The sequence below is a fragment of the Eucyclogobius newberryi genome, unplaced genomic scaffold (assembly GCF_026437365.1).
Source record: "Eucyclogobius newberryi isolate DKJ021-1_F unplaced genomic scaffold, fEucNew1.0.hap1 SCAF_20, whole genome shotgun sequence".
In the NCBI taxonomy this organism is placed as follows: domain Eukaryota; kingdom Metazoa; phylum Chordata; class Actinopteri; order Gobiiformes; family Gobiidae; genus Eucyclogobius; species Eucyclogobius newberryi.
In genome coordinates, this window is record NW_027315835.1 from 29610150 (window position 1) to 29633613 (window position 23464).

Below are 23464 nucleotides of genomic sequence, written 5' to 3' on the forward strand. Positions count from 1 at the left end.
GGGCCAGACTCTGGAGGACGCTCAGGACGCGCCGGGCCAGACTCTGGAGGACGCTCAAGACGCGCCCGGCCAGACTCTGGAGGACGCTCAAGACGCGCCGGGCCAGACTCTGGAGGACGCTCAAGACGCGCCGGGCCAGACTCTGGAGGACGCTCAAGACGCGCCGGGCCAGACTCTGGAGGACGCTCAAGACGCGCCGGGCCAGATTCTGGAGGACGCTCAGGACGCGCCGGGCCAGACTCTGGAGGACGCTCAGGACGCGCCGGGCCAGACTCTGGAGGACGCGCTAGGTCAGACTCAGGAGGACGCTCAAGACGCGCCGGATCAGACTCTGGAGGACGCTCAGGACGCGCCGGATCAGACTCTGGAGGACGCTCAGGACGCGCCGGGCCAGACTCTGGAGGACGCTCAGGACGCGCCAGGCCAGACTCTGGAGGACGCTCAGGACGCGCCGGGCCAGACTCTGGAGGACGCTCAGGACGCGCCGGGCCAGACTCTGGAGGACGCGCTGGGTCAGACTCAGGAGGACGCTCAAGACGCGCCGGATCAGACTCTGGAGGACGCTCAGGACGCGCCGGGCCAGACTCTGGAGGACGCTCAGGACGCGCTGGGTCAGATCCTGGAGGATGGTCATATACTTTGCATGTACGTAAACCGGACGCCTTTGTGTGAACGCGCCATCGCAGTTACTCTTACTTTGTTGTACTTTACTCTTAAGTAATGTCTACGTTGTACTTCTTATTATTTTGAAGTCATGTGACCCTTGCTGGTTTGCTCTCCAACATCTGGAGGACGGCCGCGGGGCAGCGATGGGACACTGACGAGGATTGACAGGAGATTCCAAACATCATGTCCAAGATGGAAAGCGCCAGAAGCTTGAGTTTGAGATACAATTAACTGAAGGCTGATGCGCTGTAGCTCGATGGCTTAAGGGAATGAATCAAACCACAAATGGAATATGGTGTAAGATCAATCAAATGTCAAGAGTCACTAGAAAAAAGTGAGAATCTATTTCAGACATTTTCTGGTTCTGCAGGAATGAAAGGGTGTTTGGCCTGGAAAAAACCTTCTAATACTATTAAATATGAGCTGTTGTGTTCTTTATACGGCTACAGGAGAAAAAAGAAGACAAATCCCCATTCGAGTCGATGAAGATGATCCCGTGAAATTAGATGTATATTACACGTTTTAAGTATTTAACTTATTCATTTAAACTGACCAAAAGTTAACAATGACAATGAACTATTCTACAACTAAACGTTGAGACTAAGACATCGGCTCAATTCCTCAATCATATTCCGACACTCAAAACATGTTGATGTCATTTAGTAATGTTTATGTGATCGTTTTTAGGAATGTTAAAGTTGATTAAAATGTATCTCATTTCGACTAGATTTGGTATTAACAAAATGACAAATATTTTTCCCTAGTGGCACCAGGGGGCGTCAGCAGCTTGTTCCCTGTGGGATGGACCACGTTAATAACACACTGTAGAACTGTGATAAAATGTGAATATATGATTGTATTTCTGTGATGTATTTTATCTGCATAATAGTGATATTTTATCTGCATCATTAGTCTAAGAGAAGAACGGGTGTGTGACAGCATTTGTTTGTGAAGGGGTCGTAAAGATGGGCCAAAGGATGTTTACCCTAGGGGGGGTGATAACCCAGAGGAGTCTGGGTAATGTTTACCCAAGGCTTGATCTCTACGGAAAAATACCAAGTGCCTTGATGTGAGGCTGACCAATGAGAAATGTGACCCGCCTATTCCAGAATATCTAATAAAACCAACCAGCATGGGAAAAAACGGTGTGAGACGCGGGGGTGAGATGCAGGAGGTTCAGCCAGGCTCCTTACAACGGCTTGGCTGACACAGTCCCCGCGTTTTCTCCCATGCATGCCACACAAATGTCTGATGTTTCTGTGTCGTTTCATATTCTAGGTTGAATTGTGTTCTCGATGTGTTACGGAATAGCATCGGTGTATGTCTAATTCCATGACAAGAACATTCTAGACAATCTTAGGAAGTTTAGCAGAATTAGATGAAGTTTGACTTGATTGGACGCTGCTCTCGCACGCTGTTCAGTCAGATCAGCTTTTTATGAAAACGTTAGATGTCCCATTCTGTAGAGCTCCTCACAATGACATGTGCTATAGAGGCTTTGGTTCCATTCATTTATAATGTATTGTAATGTAAATCAGAATCACTATGGAAGTACAAGACTATAGCGAAAAGCGCTGACACAACTGTGGCTTTATTAAACATTGTCACAAAAACAGTCCTAAGTACATGAATCTGCCAATTTGACTGAAAACAGAACATATATAAGACAGGTATTGTTACACACATTGTCCCAAAGTGAATGTTCCCAAAGAGACAAACTGAAAGAATTCCAGCTCCGACCAGAGCGTGTGTCTTTGGGCAAGACATTTGTGAGGCTGTGGTCCTTTGATCGATCGCTTAGTGGTGTCCTACCAACCAACATTTGTATTAGCCGACTAATTATTTTACTGAGGTTATAGTGTCTTTTTTCACATGTAAGTACTTTGAATGTGGTTTGGTTCAGGGGTTTGGGGACGGTCGAGCGTACACTCTGGGGCATGAGGACCCTCGGCTAGGGTAGGGGGTACAGTCGGGGGCACGCCCTTCACCAGTAATGTCAGAGTTTGAATATGAATGGAATACAATGGATGAAGAACATCTTTAAGTGGATGTGGTTTCATATCTGACTCTTTGTGTGACGTAACGATCTAAATGTGGCACCGTCCCACAGATGACATGTGACAGCTCCATTACTGTGGAGCCTGTGACAATGGCAGTTTCACAGGACGACTACAGACACCACATGGTCCACTGACTCCAATGGTTTTGTGATGAAGTCAGTCCTGTGGATTTGTGAGCACATGGTTCAGGGTCCTGAGTGCACGTCATGGCATAACTGTTACCTGTTACGGTCTTGGTCTGGTTCTTGGTCAGGGTCTTGGTCAGGGTCTCGGTCAGGGTCTTGGTCAGGGTCTTGGTCTATTTCTTGGCAGGGGTCTTGGTTGAGGTCTTGGTCTGGGTCTTGGTCAGGGTCTTGGTCTGGTTCTCGGTCAGGGTCTTGGTCAGGGTCTTGGTCAGGGTCTTGGTCTGGTTCTTGGTCAGGGTCTTGGTCAGGGTCTTGGTCTATTTCTTGGCAGGGGTCTTGGTTGAGGTCTTGGTCTGGTTCTCAGTCAGGGTCTTGGTCAGGGTCTTGGTCTGGTTCTCGGTCAGGGTCTTGGTCAAGGTCTTGGTCTGGTTCTTGGTCAGGGTCTTGGTCAGGGTCTTGGTCTGGTTCTCGGTCAGGGTCTTGGTCAGGGTCTTGGTCTGGTTCTTGGTCAGGGTCTTGGTCAGGGTCTTGGTCTGGTTCTTGGTCAGGGTCTTGGTCAGGGTCTTGGTCTGGTTCTTGGTCTGGTTCTCAGTCAGGGTCTTGGCAGCGGTCTTGGTCTGGTTCTCAGTCAGGGTCTTGGCAGCGGTCTTGGTCAGGGTTTAGGTCAAGGCAGGGTTTTGGTCTTGTTCTTGGTCAGTACCCGGTTTGAGTACACTATTTCATTTCACACTCCCTGTTAAGCGCATCTCCAGTGTGTAATGGATGTGTTTAGGCTGGCCCCGCCCCTTGCCTCCCGTCCTGCCCCCCTGCCCGCCCCCCTGTCCCCCAGCACGCTGCTCCTAATGAGCTTTGGACAGACCAGATAGGATTTATGGAATTAAATGTGGCGTTCTTTGATCATGGCGCCGTGTGAAGCTTTGAGAGCAGACCTCTTATTGAATCTCCTCCCTCCCTTTCTCTCTCTGTGTCTCTGTGTCTCCCTCGCTCGCCGGGGGAGACACTTTCAGGGGAGATGCTTAAAGACTTGTGTACTCTAGAGGTAAAACTCATCTGCACGGTACTGTCCAGTCTTTCCCTATTGAATCCACTTCATATATAGATGTCTCTGGGACATTGTTTTCTCAAATGTGTTTAAAAGTAGCACTTACACGCACCACATTTTCAGACATATCTAGTTTACTCAAATGTTAAATACAATACACAACATGGTTGCTAGGAAACAGTTGTGGAAATTCCAACCTGTCCAGTCCAACCTGTTACTTTAATTCCCATATCTAACCCCATATGTTGAGACTTCACTGTGATTGGTTGATTCTAGCTGCCCGTTGTTAAAGGGATCAGCTCATCTCTACATTTGTATTCCTCGTGTCGGCCAGCGCTGATTCAGACGACACCAACACGGTCAAGTCTTTGACATTTGAGTGAATCTGAAGATGAATACATGAATATGAATGCATATTTGAAGTGGATTGATCAAACGTTTGTTGGCTGGAGTTGAGAGAAAGGCACAGATATCTTTCCCTCCACAGATGTATAAGGCCTCATATGTGCACTATTTCTAGAATAGCCTGAAGAATGTCCGTTGGCACTGCCATTTTCCTTTTGGTTCGTTTGGGCGCTTCTCCATTGGCTCTGTCCAAACCACAATATTTGTGAGCGACAAGACAGTCCAAGAACACGTGATCCGTCCTGGAGCCACAGCTTCACCAACAGTTAAACTGTGAATAATGAGCACTGTTATGAAAAAAAATGGACACATTTTTCCAGCAAAAATCCTTCCAAACATGTGACTTTGAGCTCCTCCTCTGGGATGAACACATGTTCCCGCTCTTCATCTGTCAAAACAAGATGACCTTCTCTTTCCCATTTGTTTTTAATATATTTAGTAGAGTCGCTGTCCAAATTATTAATGAATTGATATAATTTAGATACTATTCAACTTGAAAGTTCTGATTTATAATCCTTGATAAATATATAATGTCATTACTTTATTATAATAACTGCTTATTTATACATACCTTTACAAGTCCTGTTTCTCCAAGCCAAAGGATTCTTTCAACACGTCAATGAATCTCTGCTGTTCATAGTTCATTAGCATTAGCACATTAGCATAGCCCAGTGGCTCTGTTCCTTTGGCAGTGCTTTCTTCTCTCTCCCTCGCATGGATGCTGCTGCTGGCTCTTCTAGATCCACATCTGCTCCGAGTGGCTGATGTAACAGTGTGATCACATGACATTCCACCTCAGGGTTAAAGATGGAAACATGATTTATAAGATTTGACCTGTTGCATGTTTTGGGTTAACAAGGGAAACGTAACCATCAAGATGAATTCCCTGGATCTATGCGAGGTCACAAACTCTTGAGAATCCATCTTGTTAGGCTCCCGCTGATTCGTTGTAGTCTGCACCTGTGGTAAACCGGCCAATCACAGGCACCGAGGGCTCACGGGTGGGACTGGAACCAATCACAGAGCAGCATTGTGGTTTTAACCAACATGGCGGCGCTGACAGCCGCACTTCGGCCTCTTTAATGACACAATGGCACTTTGTACATTTGTGGATGAGAAAGAGAACTCTGGATTTAACACAGTTTAGATTTTTCAGCTTCTTCCGCTTTGACCAATCAGAGTGAAGTATTCTTTAGTTTACATCCTGGCGGCTTTCGGCGAGAGCCTTCCCAGAGTGATCCATGTGAGACACGGATCCATCTGACGTGAGCAGGTTCAGAAACATGAGCACTCACAGGAAGTACTCTCCATGTGGTTTGAAGGGTTAGTTTCAGTTCTTTCATGGCGACATCTTGCCAAAAGCTTTTCAGTTCACGCCCCAGCTTTTAGCAAACAAAAATATATAGACATTCATTCAAAGTGCTTCTATTGACCAAAGATCAGCACAATTCTTTATCACGAGAACTACGTTTAACGCTCAGAATGTGTATACAATATGTATAGCTTTTACTCTCAAAGTACATTTTTAAGCGAGTACCTCAGTACATTTAGCATCTGTTGCCACTATATCTGGAGTAGGACTCTTGTGCATTCCCGTCACGTTCACCATGACATTTCACGACAGCATCAGGGATTGTGTGAGATTTCTCTTTCGATAAGCCCAGGCTGAGCTCACTGTACTGCACGCTCTCCTGCCGGCGACAACATTCACAAACAACACGGCGCGGTGAAGCGGCGAGTTGAAGCGGCGAGTTGAAGCGGCGAGTTGAAGCGGCGAGTTGAAGCGGCGAGTTGAAGCGGCACGCTGCCAGCTCCGTCGCCCCAAGTGGCTCTTCTCCTTGTGCATCCTCTTCCCGAGGCGAGTCTTTCCCCACAGTGAAGTCAACAAAACATACAGAGACAAAACACAAACTCCTTCAAGCTTTGAAACGCGTCCAATTAGAGCGGCTGTTTACATGGGATCCTCCTTCATCTCCCAGCAGCCCCGGCCGGAACACGACGCGTCAGAGAACAAGCGGGCGTTTTACAATGCGCTTTTGCCTTTGAGCCTCGCTCTCGCAGGACAACAAAGTATGTCTAATAAATACAGCGTTATGTTGAGTCAGGCAGAGTCAAGGCTATGCTGTGAATGAGAGCGAGCCTGGAGGTGTGAAGGAGAGAAGGAGAGAAGGAGAGAAGGAGAGAAGGAGAGAAGGAGAGAGGGAGAGAAGGAGAGAAGGAGAGAGGGAGAGAAGGAGAGAAGGAGAGAAGGAGAGAGGGAGAGAAGGAGAGAGGGAGAGAAGGAGAGAAGGAGAGAGGGAGAGAAGGAGAGAAGGAGAGAAGGAGAGAGGGAGAGAAGGAGAGAAGGAGAGAGGGAGAGAAGGAGAGAAGGAGAGAAGGAGAGAAGGAGAGAAGGAGAGAAGGAGAGAGGGAGAGAAGGAGAGAAGGAGAGAAGGATAGAAGGAGAGAAGGAGAGAAGGAGAGAAGGAGAGAGGGAGAGAAGGAGAGAAGGAGAGAGGGAGAGAAGGAGAGAAGGAGAGAGGGAGAGAAGGAGAGAAGGAGAGAGGGATAGAAGTAGAGAAGGAGAGAAGGAGAGAAGGACGGAGGGAGAAGGGGGTGAAGAATGTGTGAGCGATGGAGAGTCGGACGAAAGGAAGGAGAATGTATGGCTTCTGTAGAGGACACAATAGCTCTGGTTAATAAATGTGCTCATGGTCAAAGAAAGTGTTGTCAGCTCTTGTAATCCAACCTCTGCCTCAACAAAGCTGCTGTGTACATGTACATACATGTAATGTGTACATACAAGTAATGTGTACATACATGTAATGTGTACATACAAGTAATGTGTACATACATGTAATGTGTACATACATGTAATGTGTACATTTATGTAAATTGTACATACATGTAATGTGTACATACATGTAATGTGTACATACATGTAATGTGTACATACATGTGATGTAGTAGAAAAAGCTTCAGTTGTAGTCATTAGACGTTTCGACTCTCATCCAAGAGTCATTGTCAATAACAGAATTTAGGTCGAGAACTCCGATATTAATACTGTTCTGTGGTAAGCCCCGCCCATTGGGAGGAGCCTTCCTGAAGTAGAAAGAGTTGTTTGTTTCAACAGAAACTCCCCCTTGTATCTACCGAGCCTATTCAGAATCTTAATGGGCTATTAGAATCCTCTTTGTCTTTGTGAGACCCTGGCTCAACCACCCTGAGTACCTGATTAGCATCTGAATGTCCTGGTCCTCTACCACCTTTCCAGGGGTTCAGTAACCCATTATAAATAACAGGAAGATTAAACCTTTCTGTCACCTCTAAACACATCCCTACAGAGGACTACATCACAGCCACTGAAACGTCAATTAGAAACAACAAAATGACTGAATCGGAGGCTGCAGACCTGAGGTTACGTGTCACAGCGACCCTGAAGAGTGCCAAACCACCGCCTTCAAATATCACAGCTGAAGAGAGTAAAGCACTTTCAGCACTGGAAAAAGATCATAGCATCAACATCCTCCCAGCAGACAAGGGACGCTGCACTGTGATTCTCAACGCAGCTGATTACGAAGCCAAAGTCCACACCCTCCTCGAGGACACGCCCACATACGAGCGCTTGAAAAGAGATCCGACCAGTGGTTACAAGAAGAAAGTGATAGACTGTTTACAAAGGCTGGAAAAAGAGGAAGCGATAGACCGGCCTCTGTATTACAGACTGTATCCTGGTGAAGCCATGCCTTGCATTTATGGCCTTCCAAAAATACACAAAAAAGGAGGTTCCACTCAGACCCATAGTGTGCAGCACAGATTCCATCACTTACAATGTGGCCAAGCATTTAACAACTATATTGGCTCCGCTTGTGGGGAATTCGGTACATCATGTGGAAAACACGCACAACTTTGTGGATAAAGTGAAACATCTCCAACTGGACCCAGATGACCTCATGGTTTCATATGATGTTGTGTCCCTGTTCACCTGCATCTGACCTCTGACCTCTGATGCAGTAGCAGCAGTGAGGACCAGACTGCAGGAAGACACCACCCTACAGGAAAGGACCAAACTGACACCTGAACACATATGTAAACTGTTGGACATCTGTCTGAACACCACTTACTTTCAATTCCGGGGACAATTTTACAGACAGATTCATGGCTGTGCCATGGGCTCGCCCGTCTCTCCCATAGTGGCCAACCTGTACATGGAGCACTTTGAGAAGAAGGCTATGTCGATGATACTTTTGTAACAATTAAGAAACAAGAGCTGGAAACCTTCTCTGATCACATCAATGCTGTGGACCCACATATCAGGTTTACAAGAGAAGACGCTAAGGAGAATCGCTTGGCCTTTCTTGATTGTTCCACGATCAGAGGAGAGGACGGGAAACTCCAAATAGAAGTATATAGGAAACCTACACACACGGACCAGTATTTGCTCTTTGGTTCCAACCACCCACTACAGCACAAGCTGGGTGTGATCAGAACCTTACAACACAGAGCTCAAGGTGTGCCCACCAGCTCAGAGGGCAAGAAGAAAGAGGAAAAACATGTCCGAAATGCCCTCTCAGCCTGTGGTTACCCCGCTTGGGCCCTCAACAGAGTGAAGAGAACCAAGAAGCAGGACAAAAGGGAAACTGAACAGAGAAGGAAGGGTGTTTCTATCCCTTATGTGTCTGGCCTGTCGGAAAAACTGCAGAGAATTTTTAGACAACACGAAGTCCCTGTTTATTTTAAACCAGGAAACACTTTAAGACAAAAACTGGTTCACCCAAAGGACAAGTTGCCGACTCAAAAACAGAGCAATGTAGTTTATTCGATCCAATGCAGTGAAGAAAGCTGTAAAGAACGTTACATAGGTGAGACGAAACAGCCTCTACACAAGAGGCTTTATCAGCACAGAAGAAATACAAGTTCAGGACCTCAGAGCGCCGTGCATCTCCATCTTGAAGCCTCTAATCACTCGTTTGAAGACGGTGAGGTGAAGGTTTTAAGCAGGAGAAAAGATGGTTTGAAAGAGGAGTCAAGGAAGCTATTTTTGTTAAAAAAGAAAGACCTTCTTTAAACAGAAATGGAGGGCTTAGGTTTAATCTTCCTGTTATTTATAATGGGATTCTGAACCCCTGGAAAGGTAGAGGACCAGGACCAGGACATTTAGATGCTAATCAGGTCCTCAGGGTGGTTGAGCCAGGGTCTCACAAAGACAAAGAGGATTCTAATAGCTCATTAAGATTCTGAATAGGCTCGGTAGATACAAGGGGGGAGTTTCTGTTGAAACAAACAACTCTTTCTACTTCAGGAAGGCTCCTCCCAATGGGCGGGTCTTACCACAGAACAGTATTAATATCGGAGTTCTCGACCTAAATTCTGTTATTGACAATGACTCTTGGATGAGAGTCGAAACGTCTATTTTTTCAAACTGAGTCCAGATGAAACAACTGAAGCTTTTTCTACTATGGAACACGCCTGGACCAATGAGGGATTACACCGACATACATGTAATGTGTACATACATGTAATGTGTACATACATGTGATGTGTACATGCAATGTGTACATACATGTAATGTGTACATACATGTAATGTGTACATACATGTGATGTGTACATGCAATGTGTACATACATGTAATGTGTACATACATGTGATGTGTACATGTAATGTGTACATACATGTAATGTGTACATACATGTAATGTGTACATACATGTGATGTGTACATGCAATGTGTACATACATGTAATGTGTACATACATGTAATGTGTACATACATGTGATGTGTACATGCAATGTGTACATACATGCAATGTGTACATACATGTAATGTGTACATACATGTAATGTGTACATACATGTAATGTGTACATACATGTAATGTGTATATGCATGTAATGTGTATGTACCCCTTACTTATGTTTGAAATAAAAACTCTGTGAGGACACAGCCTTGTGAGGACACAGCCCTGTGAGGACACAGCTCTGTGAGGACACAGCTCTGTGAGGACACAGCCCTGTGAGGACACAGCCCTGTGAGGACACAGCTCTGTGAGGACACAGCTCTGTGAGGACACAGCCCTGTGAGGACACAGCCCTGTGAGGACATAGCCCTGTGAGGACACAGCCCTGTGAGGACACAGCCCTGTGAGGACACAGCCCTGTGAGGACACAGCCCTGTGAGGACACAGCTCTGTGAGGACACAGCTCTGTGAGGACACAGCCCTGTGAGGACACAGCCCTGTGAGGACACAGCCCTGTGAGGACACAGCCCTGTGAGGACACAGCCCTGTGAGGACACAGCTCTGTGAGGACACAGCTCTGTGAGGACACAGCTCTGTGAGGACACAGCCCTGTGAGGACACAGCCCTGTGAGGACACAGCCCTGTGAGGACACAGCCCTGTGAGGACATAGCCCTGTGAGGACACAGCCCTGTGAGGACACAGCCCTGTGAGGACACAGCCCTGTGAGGACATAGCCCTGTGAGGACACAGCGGAATTAAAACACACAGAAAATCTAATCTTGTGAGTCCCTCAAAGGCCCAGAACAGGCCCTTTGTCCCCGACATGAAGCACTGGGACAAGACAACATGGAACGTCTCGTGTGTCCTACGCCCGAACAACCACATTTAGCATCGAAAGTGAATATTCATTTGAACATGAATCGATACTAAGGGTGGGAATGTGTGGGTGATAATCAGATGAGTCAGACTCATGAGCCGGTGTGAGAACGATGCTTTGATGCATCTGTTTTTTTTACTGTGCATTTTTCATATAAAATGGGCAGAACGACATAGAATAATATCAATACTTTGTTTGAATGATAAATCATATTTGATGTAAAGGCTTTGGGCTTTTCTCTTTGTTCTCTGAGCAGACATTTTCACCAGTTTTATTTGTGCCTGTGTTTCTGAGACAGAACATGGAGCTTTGTGTGGATCTGTTCAGCAGCAGGTATTAAAGCCTCTCTCAGCGAGGACGCACCGTGGACTGAGTTTACTACAGCTTATCTGCCTGTTTCGCACTGAAGCTGCTTTTCAAGTGTGTAACACAAAGTTGTCTCCATCAAACAAAAGCGCTCATTGAGCTAAAGGAGCACGGCAACTCGTGATGTTCAAACACCTTTTCCAGAAAACATGAGCAAAATAAAGCCTCAGACTAAATCCGGAGCAGAAAGATATTCCTGTGGGTCAGTGGCCGGACACAGAGGGAGACACGGGGGAGACGAGGCCGGACACAGAGGGAGACACGGGGGAGACGAGGCTGGACACAGAGGGAGACACGGGGAGACGAGGCCAGACACAGAGGGAGACACGGGGGAGACGAGGCTGGACACAGAGGGAGACACGGGGGAGACGAGGCTGGACACAGAGGGAGACACGGGGGAGACGAGGCCGGACACAGAGGGAGACACGGGGGAGACGAGGCCGGACACAGAGGGAGACACGGGGGAGACGAGGCTGGACACAGAGGGAGACACGGGGGAGACGAGGCCGGACACAGAGGGAGACACGGGGGAGACGAGGCCGGACACAGAGGGAGACACGGGGGGAGACACGGGGGAGACGAGGCCGGACACAGAGGGAGACACGGGGGAGACGAGGCCGGACACAGAGGGAGACACGGGGGGAGACACGGGGGAGACGAGGCCGGACACAGAGGGAGACACGGGGGAGACGAGGCCAGACACAGAGGGAGACACGGGGGGAGACACGGGGGAGACGAGGCCGGACACAGAGGGAGACACGGGGGAGACGAGGCCAGACACAGAGGGAGACACGGGGGGAGACACGGGGGAGACGAGGCCGGACACAGAGGGAGACACGGGGGAGACGAGGCCAGACACAGAGGGAGACACGGGGGAGACGAGGCCAGACACAGAGGGAGACACGGGGGAGACGAGGCCAGACACAGAGGGAGACACGGGGGAGACGAGGCCAGACACAGAGGGAGACACGGGGGAGACGAGGCCAGACACAGAGGGAGACACGGGGGAGACGAGGCCAGACACAGAGGGAGACACGGGGGAGACGAGGCCAGACACAGAGGGAGACACGGGGGAGACGAGGCCAGACACAGAGGGAGACACGGGGGAGACGAGGCCAGACACAGAGGGAGACACGGGGGAGACGAGGCCAGACACAGAGGGAGAGACGGGGGAGACGAGGCCAGACACAGAGGGAGAGACGGGGGAGACGAGGCCAGACACAGAGGGAGACACGGGGGAGACACTGGCAGGAGAGGGTGGCTCCTTTTATTACAATTGATGGTGCATCTAAAAACTATTATCGTTCCCACCCATAATCGATACTAGATTCGATACTAAAAATACACAAACAGGACAAGATTAAATATTAAACAGTTTTAGAATAGTCATAGACCACATATATTATTATTATTTTATTTAGTGTTCAATGTTGCATTCACTTGTCTTAAAAAATGTGGTTTTATGACTGCGATATATCGAGTATTGCACCTGTCTCGGCCCTGTCTCGGCCCTGTCTCGGCCCTGTCTCGCCGCCCCCTAGTGGCTGTGGTCGTGACATATGAAACATCAAAATGTCATTTGAAATGGGACCTGGGCTCTCATTTATAAAACAGTTTGTGGAAACATGATTTTCCATTCGAATTTTGCTGCACCAGTCTCAAGATGGCCGCCGCAACTCCCATGGCAACTGAACCCACACTCCTCTAGCATTTATTATAAGGCCCAACAAACCAGATCCTTTTGTGTTTCTCTGCTTTTTGCCTCTTGTTTTGGCCTGAGTCTGTGTTCGCTCTGGTCCAATCATCTGGCTGTGTTGTGGAGCTAAAGTCCACCTGGAGCCCAAGAGCCAGTCGCTTTGGGACCTAAAACCTCTCAGGGGCCTTTTTGGGTCCAAGAAACAGGCGGGTATTCTTCACTTAAGACAATGGGACACTTTGAGGCTGAAGCGATCCACTCCAAAGAGAACCACAGGAAACAGGATCACTGCCACTTCCTGTTGCTGTGGGTCCTTTTATCAGCACGCTCCTGTAATTACGGGCCCCCAGCGTCCAGGGCCCCTCCCTCTGTCCTGCAGTCACTCTGGATTATCTCCACAAAGCAGGATCAGATAGAGCCACAATAGGACGGCATGCCGGACAGGAGAAGGGCCCCGGGGCCAGTTACACAGCGCTATAGATTTATCAGCACTTCGATCGCTATTGAGTGGACGACCGCTCAAGGACGTACAGCCAGTTCCCAGGTTCTCATCTGCATCAAAGGAGCAAGGCCCTTGGTCAGTTTGGTGCAAGAAAGCGCCATCACATCAGACGCCACAGGCTCCGCTCCTGACGCTGCGGACACGGGGCCATTTTGTCCCCTTTTCATCTCCAATTGTATTCACACCAAATGTAAAAAGGGCAAATATAATGGTCTCAAATTGTGAATTTAAGAGTTGTTTTCTCACAAAATCTGAATACAACATCACATGATCTCTGTGGGTGGAGTCTGCATGTTCTCCCTGTGCTACCATGGGTTCTCAGGCTCCTCCCACCCTCCAGAGACATGCACGAGGAAGGCAAAATGGGCAACTCTAAATTTTCCCTGGTGAATTAATGTGAGAGTGAATGAACTGTGCGACGAGCTGGCCCCTGTCCAGGGCCCAAAGTCACTGACAGTTTACTGAATGTCCTCCCTTCTCTCTGATCCCCATTTCATGCTCAGCTTTTCTGTCTAATAAAGCCTGCGGGACAAAAAAACATCTTAAAGAGAAGAATGAACGGTCTTTCAGTCACATGCTCTTATTATCTTAGATTTGAACATTGTCAGAGTAGAACCTGTCTCACATCTTCAGGCACCAGCAGGAGGCCGGTCCATGTTTAGTCCTGACTCTGGCACCAGCAGGAGGCCGGTCCATGTTTAGTCCTGACTCTGGCACCAGCAGGAGGCCGGTCCATGTTTAGTCTTGACTCTGGCACCAGCAGGAGGCCGGTCCATGTTTAGTCCTGACTCTGGCACCAGCAGGAGGCCGCTCCATGTTTAGTCCTGACTCTGGCACCAGCAGGAGGCCGCTCCATGTTTAGTCCTGACTCTGGCACCAGCAGGAGGCCGCTCCATGTTTAGTCCTGACTCTGGCACCAGCAGGAGGCCGCTCCATGTTTAGTCCTGACTCTGGCACCAGCAGGAGGCCGCTCCATGTTTAGTCCTGACTCTGGCACCAGCAGGAGGCCGGTCCATGTTTAGTCCTGACTCTGGCACCAGCAGGAGGACGCTCCGTGTTTAGTCCTGACTCTGGCACCAGCAGGAGGCCGCTCCATGTTTAGTCCTGACTCTGGCACCAGCAGGAGGCCGCTCCATGTTTAGTCCTGACTCTGGCACCAGCAGGAGGCCGCTCCATGTTTAGTCCTGACTCTGGCACCAGCAGGAGGCCGGTCCATGTTTAGTCCTGACTCTGGCACCAGCAGGAGGCCGGTCCATGTTTAGTCCTGACTCTGGCACCAGCAGGAGGCCGGTCCATGTTTAGTCCTGACTCTGGCACCAGCAGGAGGCCGCTCCATGTTTAGTCCTGACTCTGGCACCAGCAGGAGGCCGGTCCATGTTTAGTCCTGACTCTGGCACCAGCAGGAGGACGCTCCGTGTTTAGTCCTGACTCTGGCACCAGCAGGAGGCCGCTCCATGTTTAGTCCTGACTCTGGCACCAGCAGGAGGCCGCTCCATGTTTAGTCCTGACTCTGGCACCAGCAGGAGGCCGCTCCATGTTTAGTCCTGACTCTGGCACCAGCAGGAGGCCGGTCCATGTTTAGTCCTGACTCTGGCACCAGCAGGAGGCCGGTCCATGTTTAGTCCTGACTCTGGCACCAGCAGGAGGCCGGTCCATGTTTAGTCCTGACTCTGGCACCAGCAGGAGGCCGCTCCATGCGGAGCTCTGGGTGTGAGATCGTGGATGTGGTTTATTGACTTCTTTTTAGACTGAACAGTGACTCTAATCACTGTCTGAGGCTGAGGACAGAACCACTGCCTCTCTAGCTCGAGGGTGGTCAGCGTGTTCTCCGGCTTATACTGAGCGATGCAGCTGACTTGCTCAGGCACGCAAAGCGTTAGCGCTTTATTTCCTCTTTGGCCTGAACTGGCTGCCGCGCTGCAGCGTAACATACAGTGGATTTTGAGCGCCATCCCTGCTCAGTTTGAGCGGTCCATGGAATAATCCAACCCTCCGTTCACAAGAGTCACTCCCATCTTCACATGGTGCTCATCAAGTCGCTCTGGCCTCGGAAAGTCATTACAGAAGACAATTATCTTGTATTTAATTGATGGGATCTTGTAATTATGAGATGAATATTTTTTTTTTGTGTGCAATATCCCTCTTTCTACAAATAACAATTGATATTCAAAAATAAACAGTATATAACGTGAATGGAGTCGACATTTACATTTACCATTTAAGTGGACCAAAGGTCATTTTGGAGTTGGTGCTTTGATAACGGTGTGTTGTATGTAATGGTGCCTGATCATTAACCACCTCCGCTGCTCACTGCACCTCTGCACGTCCAGTGCAGTGGTGTCTCGGTGTTTCATGCAGGAGCAGCTCCTGTCGTCTCGTGAGCGTGGGCAGGAGTTTATCACAATCGTCTCACACTCACATCCTGGGGACCGCGCTCCACTTCCTGTTCAGCCCCATATTCCCCTTTAAAGCTTTAAGTTGTAACGCTATTTCTACAGAAGCAAACGCCAAATATAAAAAAAGAATTACCCCCAAAAAGTCTTTCTGTGTTTTACACTGTTTGGTCTGATGTTTTAGCAGAAACAGTGAATGTGCTGAACCTGAACATGTGCCTCCAAATAAGTATTATCTGTATGATAATAATAATATATTATATAATATATATCTAACAAGTCTATCATATTTTGCAAAAGGTTATGATGGGTTTGATTGGAAATATGCACGTTTACTACTTTAATTAGAATAAATAAGTGTACGTACAACATTATACTGCTAAACTACTTAGTAAAGAGTGTATAAAGATAAATGCTGCGAGCTGATAGGCTGAGCAGTGGATTTGAGCTTCAGCCAATCATCTCCATGGAACACTGGCCTCTCTTATCCAGACACAAATCTGATTCTATGATGTGAATTCTTTATTAGATCAATAACATGATTTAAAGTTCATGGATTAAACAGGGTTAAAGTTATGGTTCGATTCAGTCTGAATGTAGTGCCCACATGTGTGTGAGTGTGAGTGTGTAACGCAGTGGTCAGGGTGTGAGTGTGTAACGCAGTGGTCAGGGTGTGAGGGTGTAACGCAGTGGTCAGGGTGTGAGGGTGTAACGCACGCAGTGGTCAGGGTGTGAGTGTGTAACGCAGTGGTCAGGGTGTGAGTGTGTAACGCAGTGGTCAGGGTGTGAGTGTGTAACGCAGTGGTCAGGGTGTGAGGGTGTAACGCAGTGGTCAGGGTGTGAGGGTGTAACGCACGCAGTGGTCAGGGTGTGAGGGTGTAACGCACGCAGTGGTCAGGGTGTGAGGGTGTAACGCACGCAGTGGTCAGGGTGTGAGTGTGTAACGCAGTGGTCAGGGTGTGAGTGTGTAACGCAGTGGTCAGGGTGTGAGTGTGTAACGCAGTGGTCAGGGTGTGAGGGTGTAACGCAGTGGTCAGGGTGTGAGGGTGTAACGCAGTGGTCAGTTTGTGAGTGTGTAAAGCAGTGGTCAGGGTGTGAGTGTGTAACGCAGTGGTCAGGGTGTGAGGGTGTAACGCACGCAGTGGTCAGGGTGTGAGGGTGTAACGCACGCAGTGGTCAGGGTGTGAGTGTGTAACGCAGTGGTCAGGGTGTGAGTGTGTAACGCAGTGGTCAGGGTGTGAGTGTGTAACGCAGTGGTCAGGGTGTGAGTGTGTAACGCAGTGGTCAGGGTGTGAGGGTGTAACGCAGTGGTCAGGGTGTGAGGGTGTAACGCAGTGGTCAGTTTGTGAGTGTGTAAAGCAGTGGTCAGGGTGTGAGGGTGTTATGTGGTGGTCAGATTGTGTGTGTGTTATGCAGTGGCCAGATTGTGAGTGTGTAACGCAGTGGTCAGGGTGTGAGTGTGTTATGTGGTGGTCAGGGTGTGAGTGTGTAACGCAGTGGTCAAGGTGTGAGTGTGTAACGCAGTGGTCAGGGTGTGAGGGTGTTATGTGGTGGTCAGGGTGTGAGTGTGTTATGCAGTGGTCAGGGTGTGAGTGTGTAATCAGTGTGGTCAGTGTGCTGTATACAGTCCACAGGAACACTCCCTGCTCCTCTCTGCGCTCTGTGGTCTGGTCACATGGGTGCAGTGGGATGCATCGGTCAGAGTGGGTGAGGGTGCAGCGGGTGCAGCGGGTGCAGCGGGTGACGTAATGCTTTGTGTCGTGGTGTCAGGTGGCATCAGCACACAGGAGATAAAAGCAACACAATCAATATCAGCCTCACAATCACTTTGTGTTTCTCGGCGTACGACAGTGGCATCCTCTGGTTTTTCATGCTCAGCCCTTACATAACATAACTGCTATCATAGAAGATACATTATGCTATTGAACATTGTTCAAGCACTCATGCCTCACAGCAACACGATTCCGGGTTTGTTTGTGTGTCTCTCTTTGTCCTGGTGGGTTTCCTTCGATTACCCCATTGACTCAAAGCATGAACAAAAGGTTAAGTGTCCAACTCGGGTGCTGACCAAGACTGGACCAAGAGCTGGAGATCTTTCTTATGTGGAAAAATGTATATTAACCTTAACTTTTCATTTCACTCACACATGCTTAAAGGGTCACTATGTAACATTTCGTGTTGGGGGTCTCAAATGATATTACTTTGTCTGGATACATTATATAATACATGTATCGCTCTTAATTACATATTTTTATACTGCTCAAACAAAAACCTACAAAAGCAAGTCCTTAATGAGAGCGGAGTCGCCTCTCCGCAGAGCTGACCGGTAGCTGGACCTCATGGCAATGGCGTTAACTGCCAAACTGTGGGACATTCCAGGCAAAGCAATAACATCTCCATAGAGACCAGCAGTGACCGAGCCTCCAGCACAAACGTTCCATCCAGTCTGACACACATTAGTTATTGCTATTACACATGTCCAAAAGCGTTCGTTTGTTAGCACGTTGTTAGCACGTTGCTATGTCATGTACTCTTGTCAAAACATGAATTGTCAGATACAGTACATTAGGATTGATTCCAGTTCAACGATCTTTGCTGCTTTACGTTGTTTCTGGAGAGTTCAACATATTCAAATAAATTCAGTGAATGTTTTTTCCCTTTATGTTTATGTCTTCCACATTCTTTTGGACCGCCCCACCCTCTGAAAACTAACCCCCTGGTTGTGTGTTGTAGGAGAAAAGCATTGGCCGCTGCGTTCCCAGAGTCACCATGGTAGGAACGGCTGCTTTTTGTTCCACTCCAAGTTGCCTTCAAGCACTTGTGAAAAGTACTCGGTGACGTCGCCATGATTCCGTGGAGACGCAGTGATTGGAGGCAGCTTGGACACGGCTCAGTGAAGTGTTTCCTGTTGACCCGTGTATAACCCGTGTATGACCTCTGTATGACCTCTGTATGACCTCTAACCTGTCTCCTGTCCCTGTTGTGATGGCGTGCAGTGGGGATGCGGGTGCAGCTGTACACAAACTCCACAGATGTATCATGGGTCGGCACAAATCATTTCATCAAAAAATCATTTAGACCAATAATCTTCCAGATACTCTCAGGACACATGGGTGTGATGGACTCAGGACACATGGGTGTGATGGACTCAGGACACATGGGTGTGATGGACTCAGGACACATGGGTGTGATGGACTCAGGACACATGGGTGTGATGGACTCAGGACACATGGGTGTGATGGACTCAGGACACATGGGTGTGATGGACTCAGGACACATGGGTGTGATGGACTCAGGACACATGGGTGTGATGGACTCAGGACACATGGGTGTGATGGACTCAGGACACATGGATGTGATGGACTCAGGACACATGGGTGTGATGGACTCAGGACACATGGGTGTGATGGACTCAGGACACATGGGTGTGATGGACTCAGGACACATGGGTGTGATGGACTCAGGACACATGGGTGTGATGGACTCAGGACACATGGGTGTGATGGACTCAGGACACATGGGTGTGATGGACTCAGGACACATGGGTGTGATGGACTCAGGACACATGGGTGTGATGGACTCAGGACACATGGGTGTGATGGACTCAGGACACATGGATGTGATGGACTCAGGACACATGGGTGTGATGGACTCAGGACACATGGGTGTGATGGACTCAGGACACATGGGTGTGATGGACTCAGGACACATGGGTGTGATGGACTCAGGACAGTTCAACGCTCGCTCCACCTCATTAGCTTAATGGAGAGTTCAAATGAAGTGGGACGTGGATGATACAAAGGTGTGACAGAGCGCTACTAATTTAGTGTTAATGCTCTGCTAATGAATTAGAACTTTTTTTCTATCCCATACCATTTACAGACTTTCTTGCAAAAAGAACACAACAAAAAAATGAATTGATTAAATTAAAGGGTTTTGCTCAATACTTTTCTTTTCAAACAAAGAGCAAGAATCCCATGAAAATAGTCGTGCTTTTAAATGTTTAAAATGTCTCTTTTTAATGTGTAAATACTGTTTGCCCCCAGGTCGCCCTCAATCTCAATGGGCTTCACCTGGTTTAATAAACAAATCAATACATAAATTAATTAATTATTTAATTAAATGGTGAAAGCTTAGTCAATTTGGAATTGATCACATAACAGAGGTCTTATTGCCTTTAGGTTATAAAACTAGCAATACATTAATGTGTAATACATATAAACATATGTTGGTTTTCCTTTTGTAATGATTACCTCACTACATATCACTAATATACAAGTAACATATTTGAATTTCCAGGGTTAGTATGTGCTGCTGTGCCCAGTGGGGGGCCTCAGGGCTCAGTATTAGGACCTGTATTGTTCATTCTTCAGTGGAGCTGTGTACAGTTACACCCCTGTCCAGCACGTGTCGTGGTGTGGGCTCTGGACAAACAAACATTTGGCAGGAAAAAATCACCCAAACCAAATGAGAAGATCAGATAACTCTGAATGTTTGACAACCGCAGCCCTCATCACATCGTCCACTCTGTGCTGGTCCCATCTCACTTTTGTGTCCTTTTGAAACCACGTATGTTCTGGACTTTTGTGTGTGACCGCTCTGCTGTCCTGACCTGTGTCCTGTGACTCGTGTCTGCCAGAAGGGTGGAGTTCTCTGGGCATGGATAAAGGCAGTTTTGATGATGTTACTTCTTTTATTATGAGAAGACATCAGAAAATCTGTGCTTATCTTTGCTTACGATTCCCTCCTCTTCTTCCTCGTCCTCCTCTGCCTGCCTCGCCTGCCTCCGGAACAAAGGCTGCCTGTCGGTACGTTTAAATGTGTCACATCGGGGGAAAATGACTTTTTTATTGGACTCGAGATGGATACTGTGACATTGTTTGATTCTTGCAGCATGGGTTATTACCTCTCACCTCTGTATTATGAAGCAGTCCTTCACTAAAATGGCTGTTATTGGCGCTTAACACAGGGGTCAGAGCAGCGCCGCGTGGAGTCCATCTACACCTCCACAGAGACTATTATTACACATTTGTCACTGTGGAGACGTGTGGAGTGACCGCCTGGCCTCTGGTGTCAGGGGGGTGATTCTCACATATGAGATAAAAGGCTTACTGGTTAAAGAGGACAGCACTGGGAGTGTACAGAGCCAGAGGAGAGTGGGAGATGGATGAGGTGGGCAGGAGGTCATGTCGGAGGCTGGCTACTTGTCATCTGAGCACACTCCATTCATTAGTAGAGAAGCGAGGCAATGCTTAGGAATTAGGGCTGTAGTCGAGAAGGGAAACTCTCGGTCGACTGAAGACATGCCCAGCCGATCAATTAGTTGACTAAAAGCAGCAAAAACTCTGAAAAATAGTAAGTCTCACTGTGTTCAGGCCAAGTATCTGAGCCAAACTGCACTCACCAGACCACAACTGCACTCACGAGACCACAACTGCACTCACGAGACCACAACTGCACTCACGAGACCACAACTGCACTCACGAGACCACAACTGCACTCACGAGACCACAACTGCACTCACGAGACCACAACTGCACTCACCAGACCACAACTGCACTCACGAGACCACAACTGCACTCACGAGACCACAACTGCACTCACCAGACCACAACTGCACTCACGAGACCACAACTGCACTCACGAGACCACAACTGCACTCACGAGACCACAACTGCACTCACGAGACCACAACTGCACTCACCAGACCACAACTGCACTCACGAGACCACAACTGCACTCACCAGACCACAACTGCACTCACCAGACCACAACTGCACTCACCAGACCACAACTGCACTCACGAGACCACAACTGCACTCACCAGACCACAACTGCACTCACAAGACCACAACTGCACTCACGAGACCACAACTGCACTCACCAGACCACAACTGCACTCACGAGACCAGAACTGCACTCACGAGACCACAACTGCACTCATGAGACCACAACTGCACTCACAAGACCACAACTGCACACACGAGACCACAACTGCACTCACAAGACCACAAGTGCACTCACGAGACCACAACTGCACACACGAGACCACAATTGCACTCACCAGACCACAACTGCACTCACCAGACCACAACTGCACTCACCAGACCACAACTGCACTCACAAGACCACAACTGCACACACGAGACCACAACTGCACTCACCAGACCACAAGTGCACTCCCAAGACCACAAGTGCACTCACAAGACCACAACTGCACTCACCAGACCACAACTGCACTCACAAGACTACAACTGCACTCACCAGACCACGACTGCACTCACCAGACCACAAGTGCACGCACCAGACCACAACTGCACTCACCAGACCACAACTGCACACACCAGACCACAAGTGCACGCACCAGACCACAACTGCACTCACCAGACCACAACTGCACTCACCAGACCACAAGTGCACTCACCAGACCACAACTGCACTCACCAGACCACAACTGCACACACCAGACCACAAGTGCACTCACCAGACCACAACTGCACACACCAGACCACAAGTGCACTCACCAGACCACAACTGCACACACCAGACCACAAGTGCACTCACCAGACCACAAGTGCACTCACCAGACCACAACTGCACTCACCAGACCACAAGTGCACTCACCAGACCACAAGTGCACTCACCAGACCACAAGTGCACTCACCAGACCACAAGTGCACTCACCAGACCACAAGTGCACTCACCAGACCACAAGTGCACTCACCAGACCACAAGTGCACTCACCAGACCACAAGTGCACTCACCAGACCACAAGTGCACTCACCAGACCACAAGTGCACTCACCAGACCACAAGTGCACTCACCAGACCACAAGTGCACTCACCAGACCACAAGTGCACTCACCAGACCACAAGTGCACTCACCAGACCACAAGTGCACTCTGACCTCTTCTTTCTGACTTTGTTAAACATAAATCTTTCATTTCTAAAGAAAGAGTGAGTGGACACCTGAGTGGACGTTACAGCCCTGATAAGAAGCAGACCTCCAGCTTCTCCCCTTGAAGACAATGTCGATCAGGCAAGAATGTTCCACGTTGTGACTTGTTCTTGGGGTTCTCTGTGTGGAGTTTGCATGTTCTGCTCATGTCTGTGTAGGTTTCTTCCAGGGACCCTGCCCCCCCCACCATATAGGCTCCCCCCCCCCCCCCCCCCCCCTCAGCCTGTCCCGGGACGGCAGGTGGAAATGACCACTCGAGCTACATCTGGTGCAGTCTCTGTCTAAACTTAGATTCGCTCATTTAGATTCAGTTTATTCTGAAATTGGATCGTCACAAATCGTGCATAAATTCACTATTTCTAACAATAATGTGTGAAGAATGGATTGGACCAGGTTCTAACAGATTGTGTTTATACTTTACTAGAACAAGTATTTGACTCATGTTCTTGATCTTGTTTTTATTTAATTACAGGTGTTTTTATTCCTAAGAAATACTGTGAAAAACATCACTTTTGCTGTGAGCTGATTTGACACACTTAATGCCACACTGGGGGGTATTTTAGGCAAAGCAATCACATCTCCATGGAGACGAGCAGGTACGGAGCCTCCAGCAGAAAACTGTGTTAGCAGCTGTGACATCAGACGGTGTAAGTGTGG

The 23464-nt window shown here is 48.4% G+C and overlaps 1 protein-coding gene across 12 annotated transcripts in view; it reads left to right on the plus strand.

Annotated features, from left to right (window-relative positions):
* Positions 1-23464, plus strand: part of shisa6 (shisa family member 6) — a 138319-nt gene that overhangs the window by 67130 nt on the left and 47725 nt on the right. For 6 of the 12 annotated variants that reach the window (XM_072455753.1, XM_072455760.1, XM_072455755.1 and 3 more), the window contains one exon: positions 18584-18622. The exons of the other annotated variants lie outside the window; for them this stretch is intronic. In XM_072455753.1, coding sequence (XP_072311854.1) covers positions 18584-18622 — 39 coding nt within the window. The remainder of the gene's footprint in view (positions 1-18583; positions 18623-23464) is intronic. 12 annotated transcript variants of the gene reach the window in all.